The 17148-nt window shown below is 46.0% G+C and overlaps 1 protein-coding gene across 1 annotated transcript; it reads right to left on the bottom strand.

Annotated features, from left to right (window-relative positions):
- Positions 1 to 4128: 4128 nt before the first annotated feature.
- On the bottom strand, positions 4129 to 10252 carry LOC310693972 (uncharacterized protein). The gene is made up of 3 exons (XM_083476553.1): positions 9826 to 10252; positions 7916 to 8046; positions 4129 to 5027 (listed from the first exon to the last, which is right to left on the bottom strand). The coding sequence occupies exons 1-3, from the start codon at positions 9839 to 9841 to the stop codon at positions 4650 to 4652; spliced, it is 525 nt and encodes a 174-aa protein (XP_083332679.1). The 5' UTR covers positions 9842 to 10252; the 3' UTR covers positions 4129 to 4649.
- Between the last annotated feature and the right edge of the window lie 6896 nt (positions 10253 to 17148).

Genomic DNA, 17148 nt, shown 5'->3' with positions numbered 1-17148 from the left:
ATTTTGTGATCAACGGTTTCTTAACTGTTTGTAGGTGCAAATATTTGTAGGTGCAGTCACAGCATTCATATCCCAACAGATACTGCTCCCCCATCAAATTCTAGGGATTGGGGCATGCACCCTAACTATGCATCCAGAGTTCCTCTCTGCTGCAACCATTTGATCCACTTTCTTCATTTATGTACAGTGGTACCTCAGGTTAAGTACTTAATTCGTTCCGGAGGTCCGTACTTAACCTGAAACTGTTCTTAACCTGAAGCACCACTTTAGCTAATGGGGCCTCCTGCTGCTGCTGCGCTGCCGGAGTACGATTTCTGTTCTCATCCTGAAGCAAAGTTCTTAACCTGAAGCACTATTTCTGGGTTAGCAGAGTCTGTAACCTGAAGCGTATGTAACCTGAAGCGTATGTAACCCGAGGTACCACTGTATTAGAACTCCTGAACATCCAGTGTAGCTGAATCTTGGGAGGATTCAAGAAACATAAGAGAGTCCTTCACAGAGCAAATAGTTAAACTACGGTACTTGCTTCCACAGGAGGCAGTAATCACCACCAGCTTGGATGACTTTAAAATGAGATTAGACAAATTCACAGATGAGGCTATCAATGACTGCGGGCAACGATGGCTTTGTAGTAGAGGTCATGCATCTGAAAGCCAGTTGCTAGGAAACACAAGTGAGGAGAGGACTGCTCCGCTTAGGTCCTGCTCGTAGTCTTCCCAGTGACTTCTGGTTGTCCACTTTGAGAAGAGGAGGCAGGACTAGATGGGCTTGATCCAACAGAATTCTTCTGATGTTCTTACGCAGATGAACAACAATTCTTCCAGTTCTTTTGGAAGGCTTAATTGAAAAGGGTGGGGGAAACCGATAAAGTATGACACCCCCTTCTGCTGCCTTGGAGTTTTGTTTTTTAAAAAAAGTTTCTGCAAGGTGGTTTTGTGCCTCTTTGTGATAAATCACGTTTATGCTTGGAAGAATCTGCGGGCAACCACACTTTCCTCCGTAAGACAAACTTGCTGCATCAACTTCTTTGTAAGCAACAAAGAATCGGAATAATCAAATCAACACTATCAAGCTTTCTCAGAGTTGTAGGTCTGCAGGTCACACTTATTTTGAGTGTGTGTGAGTAGGATGCTTGCAGATGACTGCAGATCTGCTAGCCAGATAAATGGGGAGTGAAAAAAGCCATGCTGTGCAGCTCATTACAGTGATGATACATTGTAAAGGCTTACTTTACAATAATTTAAAACAAATAAGCTAGTGCTAACTGAAGTAAAATACCAAGAGTTTTGAGGGACTTTAAGGACCAGCAGGTTTCTGTGTGTAACTTTGAAATTTACCATTGTTATAAGAATTTTAAGGTCTTATATATAAAATAGATGTTCATAAATGTACCAAGCAAACACATACAAATATGTAAACCACATGTCTGAAACCCACAGAAAAGTCCTGAAACCATTTTCTCTCTCCCAAAATGACCTCAAATATTTCTCTGCAAGGTCGAAGGAAATGGGAGATCTCCCCACTGTCTCTTTCACAAATCGTGTCTTAAGGGCACATTTAAGCTATGAATAGGGTGAGCCTGTCACCTGGATTCAGGAAAACAAAAGAGTGGCCAGGATGCCCAGGTAATCCAATCAAGTAACCTAGCAGACAGGAGAAAAAACAACGCGCTCAGATTTCTGTTGTAGTCCGCCCCTTCTCTGATGTATTAATAATAATACTAATACTAATACTACTAATTTTTTATTTATACCCCGCCCTCCCCAGCCAAGGTCGGGCTCAGGCGACTTACAAGCAATAATAAAAACAAGTTGAATGATTAAATACAGCATTAAAATACAGCATTAAAATATTGAAAGGGGATGGTCTTGGGCTCCACCCCTTCTGTGATGTATGTATGATGTTTCTGGGGAGTGGTCTTGAGCTACATAGGGTGGGCAGTTTCAAAGTCTATTTAAAGGCTTGCACACCTTTGTTCTGGGTCCCTCCCTCTCCTGTGTGCTGAGGAGCACCCTGTTGCAACAGCTTTAATAAAGAATGAATGAATTCCTATGCCCCACAAATAACCCAGAGATGCATTTTAAATAAAAGCACACATTCTACTCATGTAAAAACACGCTGATTCTTGGACCGTCCATGGGCCGGATTCAGAAGGCAATTGGGCCGCATCCGGCCTCCGGGCCTTAGGTTGCCTACCCCTGCTATGGTTGTGGTTGGCCTCTGTTATTTTCTCCTACTGATAGAGAACCTATAAAAGGACTCTATATGGGCCCTTGGGTACCCCATAAGGGAAAAGTAGCAGTGTTTTTCTTATAACCATCAAATATTAGAGACTCTTCTAGATTATTTCTTTATTTGGCTTTCTTCAGTCCAGTCTTTATTGATTGAGCATTTGGTTTGGTTTGCTTCCAGGGTGTTTACACATCTTCCTGTTAATCTGTTAGATTATCCCACGCTTTTCATTGCATTTCCCCCATCAATATCCAAACCACACGGAGTTCAGTGTGTGTGTGTGTGTGTGTGGTAGAGGATTTGTTACACTATTAGGGCAACAGAACACTTCAATACACAGAAAAAGCAGTATTCAAAAGCAGAAAACAAGTTCCATTATGCACTTGACTCCCACAAAATAGTGCCATTCTGGAGACACCTAAGTCAAGATTTATGCTGAGATTCAAGAAGTTGTTGTAAAATAAGAATGAAACTTGACCTTTGCAAGAGATTTAGTGAAACCTACATGTAAATGTACCAGTAATTTCCCGAACAGAAGATATTCCTGGCAACTTTACCAGTGACTATTAAGGAACCTTTGCAGTCATTCTGGGTCCTGTTAACTCTCCCCAAACCCCTCAAACTCAATGCGCACGTTACGTTCTATTTTTGACTTGTTTCTTTCTACATTTTGTTTTCTTATTTTTTTCTATAACACTTTTATTTCTTTATAATTGAAATTCAATAAAATATTAATACCAATAAAAAAACCACCATAATACGTCAGAAACAAAAAGTTCAGATGGTGAGACTATCGAAAGCCAGGTCTACAGGGTCTAAAGAAAATAAACATGGAAGCTGAAGGTGGTAGTATTATTTTTACCAGCTGCTCCTGTAGTTCCTCCACTTTGATTCACCGTCAAACAGCTCCTACCATCTGAAAGTTCTTCCTCAGCTGTAGTTGGAATCTTTCTCGCAACATGCAGCCATTGGTTTGAGTCCTACCCTCCAGAGCAGGAGAAAACAAGCTTGTTCCCTCTTCCATAAGATATTTGAAGATGGCCATCACATCTCCTCTCAGTCCCCTCTTTTCCAGGCTAAACATATCCCAAATCCTTAGGCAAGTTCTCCCACCTGCCATTTTAAAGCTAGGTTGGCAGGAGCAGGGACTGAGCAACGAGAGCTCACCCCGTCATGGGGATTCGAACCACCGACCATCTTGCCGGCGAGTCCTAGGCTCTGTGGTTTAACCTACAGCGCGTCCCTTAGGACGTCCCTATTTTCATTAGAGAAATGTTGGAGGGTATGGAATTATCCCACCCCCCAAGCTGTTTGAAGGCAGCCCAGTATAGGAAAGCCCCCCCCCCCATGTTTAATATTTTACAGTGGTACCTCGGGTTACAGATGCTTCAGGTTACAGACTCTGCTAACCCAGAAATAGTACCTCAGGTTAAGAACTTTGCTTCAGGATAAGAACAGAAATCGTGCTCCGGCGGCCCAGCAGCAGCAGGAGGCCCCATTAGCCAAAGTGGTGCTTCAGGTTAAGAACAAACCTCCAGAACGAATTAAGTTCTTAACCTGAGGTACCACTGTATTATGTTTTTATATATGTTGGAAGCTGCCTAGAGTGGCTGGGGACACCCAATAAGATATGTGGGGTATAAATAGCAAAATTATCATTATAGAATGGGAACGTCCCTACTTTCATTGGAGAAATGTGGGAGGGTATGAACTCTTGGGTGCTTTAAGGTCCCAGGTGAGTTCGCGGTACATTTGGAAGCTGGGCTTGTGCATAACAGGCAGTGCAGAAACCTTTGAATGCTAACCTATAAAATGTTAAACATACAATTTAACTTTAAATAGCATGATTTTATTTTGTTGTGAATCTTAAAAGGTGGCTTACAAATACATAAATAAATACAGAAATACATATTAACAGAGGATCTTCCAAATACTTTAAATATATATTTAAATATTTAAAGGCACCCCCCCCCAGTTTCATCCTGAGATCAATAAAATATATATTATTATATAAACCTTTCTTTAGTATAATTACTCTTTATAAATTACACACACACAAATGTCAATATAAAAATAAATAGATTTTTTTTAAAATAGAATAAATATATGCATTAAAAACATTTAGACATACTGCAGTTGAATTTCTTGGGTTTATAAATCAAATTAAAAAGCCACATTTATTGGCAGGAATAGACTTTCCACAGTAAGGAATTGTCTCCTTCCCATTTTATTCGTGTTTTGAAATGACGTTTTGATTCCCTTGCAATTAAATCCTTACTCAGAGGTCAGCCCCACTGAGCTCAGGGACACTTAACTCATAGGAGCCTTAGTTTCTCCAGGGGAAATGTCTTCTGTATACAAAAATGTGACCAGCTGATCTCATTATTGTGCAGCCACCCCTTTACAAAATCTTTCTCTCAAACAAACTGTATTTTACTAGTGAAATTTAGCATGCAACTCTGGTACTCTTGGAAAGCATAGTAATATATCATTTTCCGATTAGTAAAAGAGGCATTTTTGGTGTAAGAAATATTTTCATCGGGGCATCTGGCGTTTTGCTGCTCAAAACAATGGCGGCATTCGGCTAGCTGCGTGATCCTTGTTGGAATCCCCCTGCCAGCGATCTTCAGGATGGGATCGTGGCTTCTGTTAAACTGCTCCAGCAGTCCAAGGAACGCTGTTATGGCGGCACAGCCTTCCTTGGCCTTCGGCGGTTCCGAGAAAGTGCAGTTGGGCAATCCTGTGAAGTTGAGACGGATGTTGTGGGGAAGCGCAATTGGCCCAGAATCATTCTTCTGTGGAAGTTGAAACAAAGACAGAGCCTTGTTAACAATGACATGTCCTGCCAGGGCTGGGAAACCTTTTTGGGCCAAAGTGGAACGCGGGTGGCACCGTAGTCTAAACCACAGAGCCTAGGGCTTGCAGATCAGAAGGTTGGCGGTTCGAATCCCTGCGACGGGGTGAGCTCCCGTTGCTCAGTCCCTGCTCCTGCCAACCTAGTAGTTCGAAAGCATGTCAAAGTGCAAGTAGATAAATGGGTACCGCTCCGGCGGGAAGGTAAATGGCGTTTCTGTGCACTGCTCTGGTTTCACCAGAAGCGGCTTAGCCATGCTGGCCACATGACCTGGAAAAACTGTCCGCGGACAAACGCCGGCTCCCTCAGCCTGTAAAGCGAGATGAGCATCGCAACCCCACAGTCATTTGTGACTGGTGTCAGGGGTCTCTTTACCTTTACTACGAGGACTGTTGCCACTCCTCTGGGCCGCGTGCCAGGGACAGGCAGGGGATGCCACCTTTGTTCTGGCAAAATACAGGACAGGACGGTGTGGAGCAGGAGGGGGCATTGGGGCAAATCCACAGCCCCCCTCCCCCCAGCCCGGTGCTGAAATAACTTCAAAGCAACCAATTGCAATCTACTGCAGCCTAACTGGGTGCCCCCCCCCACACACTTGTAAATCTGCCTGTGTTTTGCTATAAAGGGACCTCTGACCCCTGACCAACTCAGGGGTTGCAGCGCTCATCTCGCTTTATTGGCTGAGGGAGCGGGCGTACAGCTTCCGGGTCCTGTGGCCAGCATGACTAAGCCGCTTTTGGCGAACCAGAGCAGCGCACAGAAACACCGTTTACCTTCCCGCCGGAGTGGTACCTATTTATCTACTTGCACTTTGAGGTGCTTTCGAACTGCTAGGTTGGCAGGAGCAGGGACGGAGCAACGGGAGCTCACCCCGTTGCGGGGATTCAAACCGCCGACCTTCTGATCGGCAAGTCCTAGGCTCAGTGGTTTAACCCACAGCGTCACCCACGTCCTTCGTGTTTTGCTATACAGAGCTGAAATATATGACGCTTAACACAGACATGCAGTACTGTACAGTCATACAGGCAGGCCGGGCAAAAAAATAAATGGCGGGGGGGGGGGCATATTCTGATGAGGAGACAAGCTTTGTTCCACATGTTAAATTTCTGAAAGAAATAAAAATATTGGGGTGGGGGAGAATAAGCCTTGCAAGGAGCTACTTCTCCCCCACCCTCTTCTCTCAAACATCCATGCAGATATCTGTGTTCAGAATTGGGACTTCTGAGCTACACCAACCAGTGGCGTAGCGTGGGGGGTGCAGGGGGGGCCGGCCGCACCGGGCGCAACATCTGGGGGTTAGGGTTAGGGGGCGCAAATCCACGGGTTAGGGGACGCAAATCCACGGGTTAGGGGGCGCAAATCCACGGGTTAGGGGGCGCAAATTACTTGCCTTGCCCCGGGTGCTAACAACCCACGCTACGCCACTGACACCAACACAAAACCGCTTGTTTCTAGAGACTCTCAGAACCTGCTCCTCTCTGAGGGACCACCTTAACCCAGCCCAAGCTGCAGGGAACTGGAAGCGACAACACGAAAGAAAGCCTTGGCCTGGTTTGCTCTTCCTTGGGGGCAAGATGAGGAGAGGGAGAGAGAAGGAAAGAGGAAAGGAAAGGAAGTGAGAGGCGGGGAGAAAGAGAGAAAGTGCAGCAGCAGAGCAGAAACGGGGGAAATGCAGGACAACCTGCGCCCTGTACTGAATCAATACAGGACATGGCATTTTACACTGAAGTAAAGGACAATCCTCTATGGTGCATGATGGTTGGCAACCCTAGATGGGCCCACACACCCAACGCTCACACAGTCAAATGTGCTGCAGAAACACACGTTCAGACAGGCACACATAGGCCTGGCGCCAGCAGCTGGCCAGGTTGGGCCCTGACTGGGGGTCCATAGACCTATAGGCCTGAGCATTACATGTGGGGGCAATTCAACTTGTGGGTGGTCACTGCGGATGGGAGTCCAGCTTGGCTCCCTTTGCAAAGTGGGAGCCCTGGCAGCCATCCACGGTGGAAACGGGAGTCTCTGGAGCTGGTGAGGAGGGCACAAAGCGGTTTTGCAGACCCTCCCAAGTGCCCCTATTTTCCCGGGAGAGTCCCAGATTTATAGAAGCCATCCTGGTTTCTGATCTTGTCCTGGGATGTCTCGCTTTTCCTTAAAGGTAAAGGTAAAGGGACCCCTGATCATTAGGTCCAGTTGTGGACAACTCTGGGGTTGCGACGCTCATCTTGCTTTACTGGTCCAGGGAGCTGGTGTACAGCTTCCGGGTCATGTGGCCAGCATGACTAAGCCGCTTCTGGTGAACCAGAGCAGCGCACGGAAACGCCGTTTACCTTCCTGCCGGAGTGGTACCTATTTATCTACTTGCACTTTGACGTGCTTTCTAACTGCTAGGTTGGCAGGAGCAGGGACCGAGCAATGGGAGCTCACCCCATCACGGGGATTCGAAACGCCAACCTTCAGATCGGCAAGCCCAAGAGGCTCTGTGGTTTAGACCACAGTGCCATCCGCTTTTCCTTAGGATGTCCCTATTTTCATCAGAGAAACGTTGGAGGGTATGGCGTTTCTGCTGCAGGTGTGGTAGGAGCAGAAATGCGTGGCCATGCTGGGGGCTGGAGGGAGAGCTTGTTGGGGAGTCAGAGTGGGGCATGGAAAGGCCACGTGGCCTAGGGAGAGTCCCAAGGGCCTGATGGAGATCCCTGGAGGGCCTGAGGCTCCTTGCTCCTGAGCTAAATGCTCCTAGCATTTGATATTGCAAACTGCCCCGTGATCCTCGGATGAAGGGCAGTATAGACATTTAATTAATAGTAAAAATCCATTCAGCATACTTACATAGGCATCAAAAAGTACTTTTGCCTGGTGTCCCAACTTCCCACAACAATCTTTGTCCCAGGGTTTCTGCTTTCCATGGGGAGCTGCGAGTGCCAGGGCCCAGCAGAGGACAAAGGCCAAGGCATGGATTCCTGTTCAGGGGGGCAAAGGAGGAAATAAACAAAGAGCAGAGTTAGGCAGTATGGGGTTTGCCCTTCCCTGTGTGTTCGACATCAGTGATTTCCAGACTGGGCTCTGGGGATGGGGACCCTGAGGGTGGAGTGGAAGTTCATCAATGGAAGGGTCCTCAAGCACAGAGAGGCTTCCTGGGAAGACCCCTTCCTTGCCACAGCTGCACTTACAAGGCCACAATGCAGAGGGGCGAGCTGGGGGGGGGGGAGGGAAAATTTGTATGCGAGTATTAATATTATTACCCTTGTTGTTTGTCTTACAAATGTTTCACATCACAAAGTCATCAAAGTGGCGTGCACAGGAAGGTAGACCTACCAATTTGCTCCCAACGAAACAATATGCAAACTGAAATCCAGCCCTTCTGTGAATTTTGCAATGCTTGTGTGCAAAAATGATTGCTGTTGTTTTTATTAATACAGCACATTATTACATTTATTAAATTGCATGTACTGGGACATGTGCATAAAATGCATGCGTGAGTGAAAACAACACACAGAAATGCATTACGCTAGGGGGAAACGGCTTTGCAGGAACGCATATATAAGGAGAAACGGAGACAAGCATGGGTTCCTGGTGGCGGATTTTCATGAGGACCTTTTTTGTGCGTATCAAATTCAAAACGGATGTGGAATTATGAACTGAACTTGAAAGATGGGAAACGGAGAGAAGCCAAAAGGGGCAGATTTGCTCATCTGTAGTTGTCCAGCACTCACCATTCAGCCAGGACAATTTTTAGTGTGGCAGAAACATTGGAACTCCCTGTTTATTGACACCTTCACCCTCACCTTTTTGCTTAGATAAGCCTAACCAGACATGTTGACATGTGTTTTGAGCTTATTGTTAATTTTAATTAGTTTCCAATTCTTTTAAATCGCTCCTTTAAACTTTTTTTCTGATTGTTTTATTCTTTTTGTAAACTGTTTAGAAGGGTGTGGGGTTTTTAGTTCTTGTTTTTTACAGTCAAGCAGTATATAAATTTTATGAAATAAATAAATGAATAATAAGCCTGGTCCAAGACATTTTGCTACCTGAGGCTAAGATCGCCTTCTCCCACCCCCAATTCAACATTGCAGGGCCAGAGAAAACATGTTTCGGCCTGAGGTGAAAGCGTCACTCTCAGAAGATGACTGGACAGATTGCTCCTGGCCACAGGACAGGGTCCCCCAACACATCTGTGGGCAGCTGGCTAGCTTAAGGGCTGCAGGGCTTCGTTCCTCCCCCCCCCCCCAGCACCCACCATCCTCCAAAGCGTGCATGGCCTTCTGGGAAAGGCAAGTTGATGCGGGAAGAGTTCCTTAAAGGCAGCACACTTGGAGAGCTTTGCTCTCTATCCCTGTGATCAGCTGAAGAAGCCATATTTGCCAGAAAATCAGGTCACCAATAATTTTCCCCTTTGATGAAGCTCTTTTAGAGCTGTTGGTGCCAATTGCCTCCTCATTCCCCCTTATACAGTTATCATTCTTGACATGTAATATAATGGAACAACTTCCGTGACCCCTTACATTGTAATAAAATAAAATAAAATAAAATAAAATAAAAACATCCACATGAAATATTTCTGAAATATTTTGTCACCATCCATTGCTTCATTTCAAATGCGGACATTTACACTGCAATGCTGCCTTTTTCATTCCCCTCCAGATCTTGTTTTTTGTATTATTATTATTATTAATAATAATAATATGGCATACATGCATACATCTATGATATATAAGTAATAAAAAATATACTGTGCTCACCTTTGTGACTTTGCATGACTGATTGAGCAATCCTCTCCAATTTTGCTGTTGAGTGTTGAGCTTCGGTGTCTTTCTGGATCAGCCATAGTGTCCAATTTATACATGTTGAAGAGATGGGGGTTTTGACTCAGCACCACCAAAAGTGTGGAAGATCTTACGTAGGGGCTGAGAGGATTCCTTTCTCTTGAAAGAAGACCAGGGCCTTTCCCTGCAAGCGACCTGCTTCTACAGTGACCAGGGAAGTCAAAGCTGATTAGGATCATTTCCTATTGCGTTTGTAATCGCTAGTTTCCTTTTTCTAACTTTCCTGTTTGGTTTAGAGTGGTGCTTTTCTGATTTGAGCAGGTGGGTGTTGAAAGGATGGCCCTCCCTACCCAGGCAATCTGTGGCTTCGCTGGGCATCTGGCCTCAGTATCTCCAGTGGCAGCTGCAAGTTTTGGGGAGAACTTGGGCAGGGAACCCACCATGCCCTCCCTCTCAGTGCCTCTCACTCCCATTGTGGCCAACTTCCTCCACATTGCAACACACACACCCAGCTTGCCATCATAGGAACCAACTCCAGGGGGATGAGGTCCCTTCAGCCCCCCCCCCCAAATATTTGAAGGGGCCACCACCCTCAGAATTAATGGGCATACAAATGGTTGCATGCACCAAGTCTTGTGAGCGATTATGTGGCCTAGGACCCTCGTACCTACGGGACTGCCTCTCCTGGTATGTCCCACACAGGACCTTATGGTCTTCAACTAAAAACATCTTGCAGATCCTGGGCCACAGGGAGGTTAGGCAAGCCTCAACCAGAGCCAGGGCCTTTTCGGCCATGGCCCCAATCTGGTGGAACGCTCTGTCAAAAGAGACTAGGGCCCTGCAGGACTTGACATCTTTCCGTAGGGCCTGCAAGACAGAGCTGTTCCGCCAGGCCTTTGACCAAAGCACAGTCTGACCCCCTCCCTCCTTCTGTAATCCTCATAGACCTCTAGCCCAATGGTTGCCATTAATTTGATTCTGAATTGATTTTAGAATGTATTTCAATTAATTGACTATGTGATTTTATGTGCACTGTGCTATTTTCACTTGTTGTTAGCCGCTCTGAGCCTGGCTTTGGCCAGGGAGGGCAGGATACAAATAAAATTTGATGATGATGATGATGATGATGATGATGATACAGGGTAGAGCTTACCTGCCCCCCCAATGTTTTATTCAAGTTGTCACCCCTGCTTGCCATCCAGGAAGACAATGACCAGGCAGGCAGCAGCAACCACTGCTCTCCCTCTCCACCACCACCATTATCTAGACCAGAGCGAAAGGGAACTACACCATTGAAGCCAGATGCAGTCAGTGGTGAAGAGAAGGAGGGCCAGGTGCTCTTGGCAGTGTCCCCTGCCCTGCTGGGAGAGGCCCAGTTGTGCCGACCTTTGTGGCCAGCCCTGAGGACCCTGCTTGTTCGCAACTGGGGCCATGCTGGCTCTTCCAAAACAGACTCTGTTTCCCTCAATGCATCTTGACTTAGATTGTTTTAAAATGGAAATCCATGTCACCAGCCACTTTTGCATTAAAGTTTAGGATCACAAGCCCAGCCAGTTCACATAGCTAGCCTGGGAAAGGTCATTGGCAGACAAAGGTGTGGATTGTTGGTCATGAGCACATCAAAGTCCTTTTGTTGTTGTTTAGTCGTATCCAACTCTTTGTGACCCCCTGGACCAGAGCACGCCAGGCAATCCTGTCTTCCACTGCCTCCCGCAGTTTGGTCAAACTCATGTTAGTAGCTTCAAGAACACTGTCCAGCCATCTCGTCCTCTTCTCCTTGTGCCCTCAATCTTTCCCAACATCAGGGTCTTTTCCAGGGAGTCTTCTCTTCTCATGAGGTGGCCAAAGTACTGGAGCTTCAGCTTCAGGATCTGTCCTTCCAGTGAGCACTCAGGGCTGATTTCCTTATGAATGGATAGGCTTGATCTTCTTGCAGTCCATGGGACTCTCTCGAATCTCCTCCAGCACCATAATTCGAAAGCATCAATTCTTCGGCGATCAGCTTTCTTTATGGTCCAGCTCTCACTTCCATACATCACTACTGGGAAAACCGTAGCTTTAACTATATGGGCCTTTGTTGGCAAGGTGATATCTCTGCTTTTTAAGATGCTGTCTAGGTTTGTCATTGCTTTTCTCCCAAGAAGCAGGCGTCTTTTAATTTCGTGACTGCTGTCACCATCTGCAGTGATCATGGAGCCCAAGAAAGGAATATCTCTCACTGCCTCCATTTCTTCCCCTTCTATTTGCCAGGAGGTGATGGGACCAGTGCAAAACAGAGATTCCCAAGGTTATCAAAGGGTGGAGAAAGGTGTAGGATTCCAGCTTCCATGAGTATGAAAACAGGTGAACAGGCAGGCTGTGCCCAGAGGGGGGAAAGTGTTGTTTTACAGGAGGCTTGAGTTTTTGGAGAAAGGTGTGCTGGAAAGAAGGAGGAGAGCAAAAGCAGCCCTCCATGAGCTGCTGGGCAGGTCAGAACTCTATGGCTCTGGCTGGCAGTGGCTGAGGCGGCACTGGGAGATGGGGAGCCAGGATTGACGGCTGCTTTGGACTCAGACTTCCTGAAGCTAATGAGAGACACTTTTGGAGTGTGATATTCTGCACCCTCTCCACTGAAGACTTCCAGGTGTAAATATGTGCAGTGCTCCCCCCCCCCCAATAAATTCAATTCCCATTTGGGTCATCCATCAATGCTGGGGACTGCTTTCAGGTATAGTTCAGAGATTTTCACACCCATTCAGTACTACTAGTACTTCATTCAAACAAAATAATTCATTCTAAGTTCATGCCATGCACTGGGAGTTATGGAGGGGGGGGTGTCCTAAATTCAAATTTAGCTCATGCTTTTCCACACACCAAAAGTTTCCAACTGGCAACACACCAAGTTCGGAGAATATTTTCTTCTTATTCCTCACCTTGAATCAGTGGCATATCAGTAACACTGAAGGAAGTGACAGACTTTGATGTGCTGATAATGTGAGGAATCATGACGGCTTTGAGGCCAGATGTCCTGATAATATGAGAAAGTTCAGAGGCCAGGAGGAAGGTACCAGCCCACTCCACATCCTTAGGGGTTCCCCCTCCCCACAATGAGCTGGAATGTGAGGGTGGCACCTGGACTCTCCCCACAGCAGATAAGCACCAAAATGCCCCCTTCCGTCAGAGCCTAAAATGCCCTTATCCCCGAACCCCCACCCCAGCCCTACGATTTCAAGGAACTGATTCTGAGAGGAAGAAACCACCATTTCCATCTCTGGGCAAAATTAAATCAGAACGCTGGAGAAGACACACGTAGTAGCACCTACAAGGGAAAAGCGAAGGTCATTTTCATCCTAGTATCCTCCCACAACTCAGTACAGTGGTACTTCAGGTTACATACGCTTCAGGTTACATACGCTTCAGGTTACATACTCCGCTAACCCAGAAATAGTGCTTCAGGTTAATAACTTTGCTTGAGGATAAGAACAGAAATCGTGCTCCGGCGGCACGGCGGCAGCAGCAGGCCCCATTAGCTAAAGTGGTGCTTCAGGTTAAGAACAGTTTCAGGTTAAGTACGGACCTCCAGAACGAATTAAGTACTTAACCCGAGGTACCACTGTATAATCGTCAAATTGTTAACCGTGATTCAAATTTCAGTTTGATTCGTAAATGCTATCCTAGCTTCTTCTTTTTTAATCTTAATTTCGATTTCTGTAGTCATGGAATCACAGATTTGTAGAGTTGGAAGGGACTCTGAGTGTCATCAAATCTCAACTAGATCATAAATGACAACGTGGCCATCAAATATCTACAGTGGTACCTTGGTTTACGAACTTAATCCATTCCAGAAGTCCGTTCTTACACCAAAGAGTTCTTAAACCAAGGCATGCTTTCCAATATCTCCATTCAGACCAGGTCTCTCCATAGTTTTTAGTTTGGTAATGAGTTGTAATTCAACTTCTCTTTCAAGTTAGGGTTCCCTTCTTGCCAGGGAACTCTGGGAATTGTAGCTCTAGTTAAAGGTTAAGGGTTAGCGTTAAGGTTAGAGTTAGGTTTAGCGTCAGGGGTAGGGGTAGAGTTCCCTTTTTGCCAGGGAACTCTGGGAATTGTAGCTCTTGGAGGGGAACAGGGGGTCTCCTAACAACTCTCTGCCCCCTTTTCAAACTACAGCTCCCAGATTCTTTGGGGGAAGAAGCCATGAGTGTTTAAAGCGGCTTCATAGCACATGAAATGGTGCGGATGTGGCCCTGGCCTCCCTCACCCCACTGCCCCTTATTCTTGAGGAATCGAAAAATTTCCCCATGCAAATCTTTCGGAAACAACGTATTTCATCTGGAAAACTATCGAATAAAGATTACTTTTTATTAAAACCTTTGAATGTGTTTGAACTGTGTTTGAGTGCGCAGAGAATGATTTCACTTGAAAGCAATGCCCTTAGATTACAGAATCATGGAAGAGTTAGACGGGACCACGAGGGTCTTCAAGTCCAGCCCCTGCAGGAATCTTTTGCTCTACGTGGGGCTCAAAGGACGGCCCTGAGATTAAGGGTCTCGTGCTCTACTCAGTGAGCTATACGGATTGATCTAAACAGCAAACACCAATTATTTATTTTTTACAATTTACAGTGGTGTAAAATAAAGGGTGTAGGAAATGAAATGATTGTTGCCTTTTCATTGTTTAAGGATGTTTTGTTAAGACTTTTGATTCAACACACTTATTTCAATATACAGTTGTACCTTGGTTTTCAAACTTAATCCATTCCGGAAGTCCATTCTTAAACCAAAGCGTTCCTAAACCAAGACGTGCTTTCCCAGAGCAGCAGGGGACTCAATTTACAAATGGAACACACTCAACAGGAAGCAGAACATGTTCTGCTTCCAAGGCAAAGTTCACAAACACCGACTTCTGGGTTTGCAGCGTTCTTCTCCCATAAACTAAGCTGTTTTTAAACCAAGGTACCACTGTACTTAAAACCTCCAAGGAAGAAGTGCCCACAACCTCCCAGCGGAGACTGTTTCACTGCTGAACAGCTGTTACTTCCAGAAAGCTCTTCCTGACGTTTAGTTGGAATCTCCTTTTTCGTACCTGGAAGCCATTGCTTCGGGTCCTATACTTCAGAGCAGAAGAAGAAGAAGAAGAGTTTGGATTTGATATCCCCTTTATCACTACCCTAGGGAGTCTCAAAGCGGCTAACAATCTCCTTTCCCTTCCTCCCCCACAACAAACACTCTGTGAGGTGAGTGGGGCTAAGAGACTTCAAAGAAGTGTGACTGGCCCAAGGTCACCCAGCAGCAGCATGTGGAGGAGCGGGGAAGCGAACCCGGTTCCCCAGATTACGAGCAGGAGAAAACAATAGGCAATAAACAACTATGTGGTGGTGGAAGACATGGGAACCGTACATTTGCAACTGCATCAGGTTCGGCCTGTGTTTTTGCCATTGTGAGTCAGCTTTTCCATCAAAGAAGCTGTATTCACCACACACCGCTGTACGAACTACCTATAGAAAGAACAAAGGATGTCTTCCAGCCTCCAGCCAAGGTCATCCTGGCAACTACCAATACCTAACTATTCTTCATGAAGCCCTGATTCCAGGACAGGGGCACTGAATCTGGACTTCGGGGTGTAAGTCCAGGGTTCTGATGCCCAGAGGCCCCTCCCCAAACAGCCATCTGAGATGGTGGCAGATATGGGAATGGTGAGACAGAGACAGTGGCGGAAGGGGGGCGAGAGGGGCGGGCTGCCCCAGGTGGCATCTCTGAGGAGGGGTGACAAGAAGGAACCCCACGGGGGGCTTGCCCCACTGCCCCCAGGCACGGTGGCATGAGCTGCTGCCATCACGCCGCTGCAGCTGCATATGGAGGATCCTCCGCAACCCAGGACTTTGGCCACATTCACACCGCACCTTCAAAGCAGCAAAATCCCGGGAGCTGTAGTTTGTGAAGAATGCTGAGAGTTGTTAGGAGGGCCCTGTTTCACTTACAGAGCTACAATTCCCAGAGATCCCTGGGGAAGAGGAACTGATTGCTAAACCATTCTAACAACTGTAGCTCTGTGAGGGCTAGCCTTGTGGATCACCATTTATTGATGACATCCCTTTCTTGCTTTTCCACCTGTGCATTCAAGGGGATGTACACCAAATTGCAACCGAACTACTGTCCCGGAAAGCAAAAGAAACCATTAAACAGCAAAACCATTAGCCCCAGTGACTTTTCTTTTCAGCATGTGATGATTATGTGAAAGAAACTTGTAGCTTTGAGGATTACAAACTTCTCATCATGTCTGCTTCACCATTTACAGGAAATGGCCATGTAGAAAAGCAGCTTAAATTTATCTCTGTTATTTAATTTTCCTGTCTACAAAGGCTTTACCTGTTGAATTTTTCATTGCTTTTCTGTGTGTGACTATTTTATGAGCAAACCCAGTTGGCCGCCAGCATTTCCAGTGTGGTTTGGCGTACACCAGGGATCGCTGAAAGCCCCCATTTCACAGCATAAGAGTCACTGGATTGGAGAAACAACTTCTTAAGATTCTTTACTGAAGCGGAATGCAAAGCTGTAGACCTCATGGAAGCAAATCTGTTTTCACGACATGGAAACAATCTGCTCAGTTTGCCAGATTTGGGGGTGGAGGAGAGTCTGACCAATAGAAAGAAGATGAGATAGCCTTGAATGCACTGCCATAAATGTGCATTTTTGTTTCAGAGGGCCTTTTTGAGTGCTTTCTTCTTCTTCTTCTTTTGCTCTAAAAAGAATAGGAAAAGGAAGAGATAAAGAGTTTTGTCTCAAGATTGCCCCGATTAAATACACACATGCAAGCCAATGTGGATATGAACAGTCAGATAATGAAGATTTAAGAAGCTGCTGCTGTCTGGGGTTAATTTGGAAACCAATTCCTGCCCCCAAAGGAAGCCAGACATGCCTGGCCACGTTGAGGAACTCTCCAAAAAGATAAACTTAGGCTCAATCAAGTAAAGGCAGTGCAGCTTATCATTTTCCTCGTACTGTGTGTCATGGAATGGCTAGACACAGAGAAAAGGTGCTCATTAGGCCTGGCACCCCTGAGAAGGCCTTCTTTCTTCTAATAAAGAGTTAACTTCACCCACTCCGTGTGATTTATTGCTGGCTGGCTTGCCGACACTGTCTTGTTTACATTTTGATTAGTCTGGTTTCTTTCCGGTGCTGCTAATCTGCTGCAAGACATTGTTTTCTTCTGTTACATTCATGCCTTGATCTCTGCCTGGTCTGATTTCTTGGGCCTGATTATCTACAGTGGAACCTCGGTTGTCAAATGTCTCTGTTGACGAACATTTCGCAACCCTCAGTT

Source organism: Podarcis liolepis (assembly GCF_965112155.1).
Source record: "Podarcis liolepis genome assembly, chromosome: 15".
NCBI classification, from domain to species: Eukaryota; Metazoa; Chordata; class Lepidosauria; order Squamata; family Lacertidae; genus Podarcis; species Podarcis liolepis.
Note: the sequence above shows the minus strand (reverse complement) of the source record. Positions and strands in the feature narration are given on the sequence as shown.

Coding starts and splice junctions, on each gene's coding strand:
- LOC310693972 (XM_083476553.1), bottom strand. Junction 5,028..7,915: donor AAGTACTTTTTGATGCCTAT/GTAAGTATGCTG, acceptor CAACTTCCACAG/AAGAATGATTCTGGGCCAAT.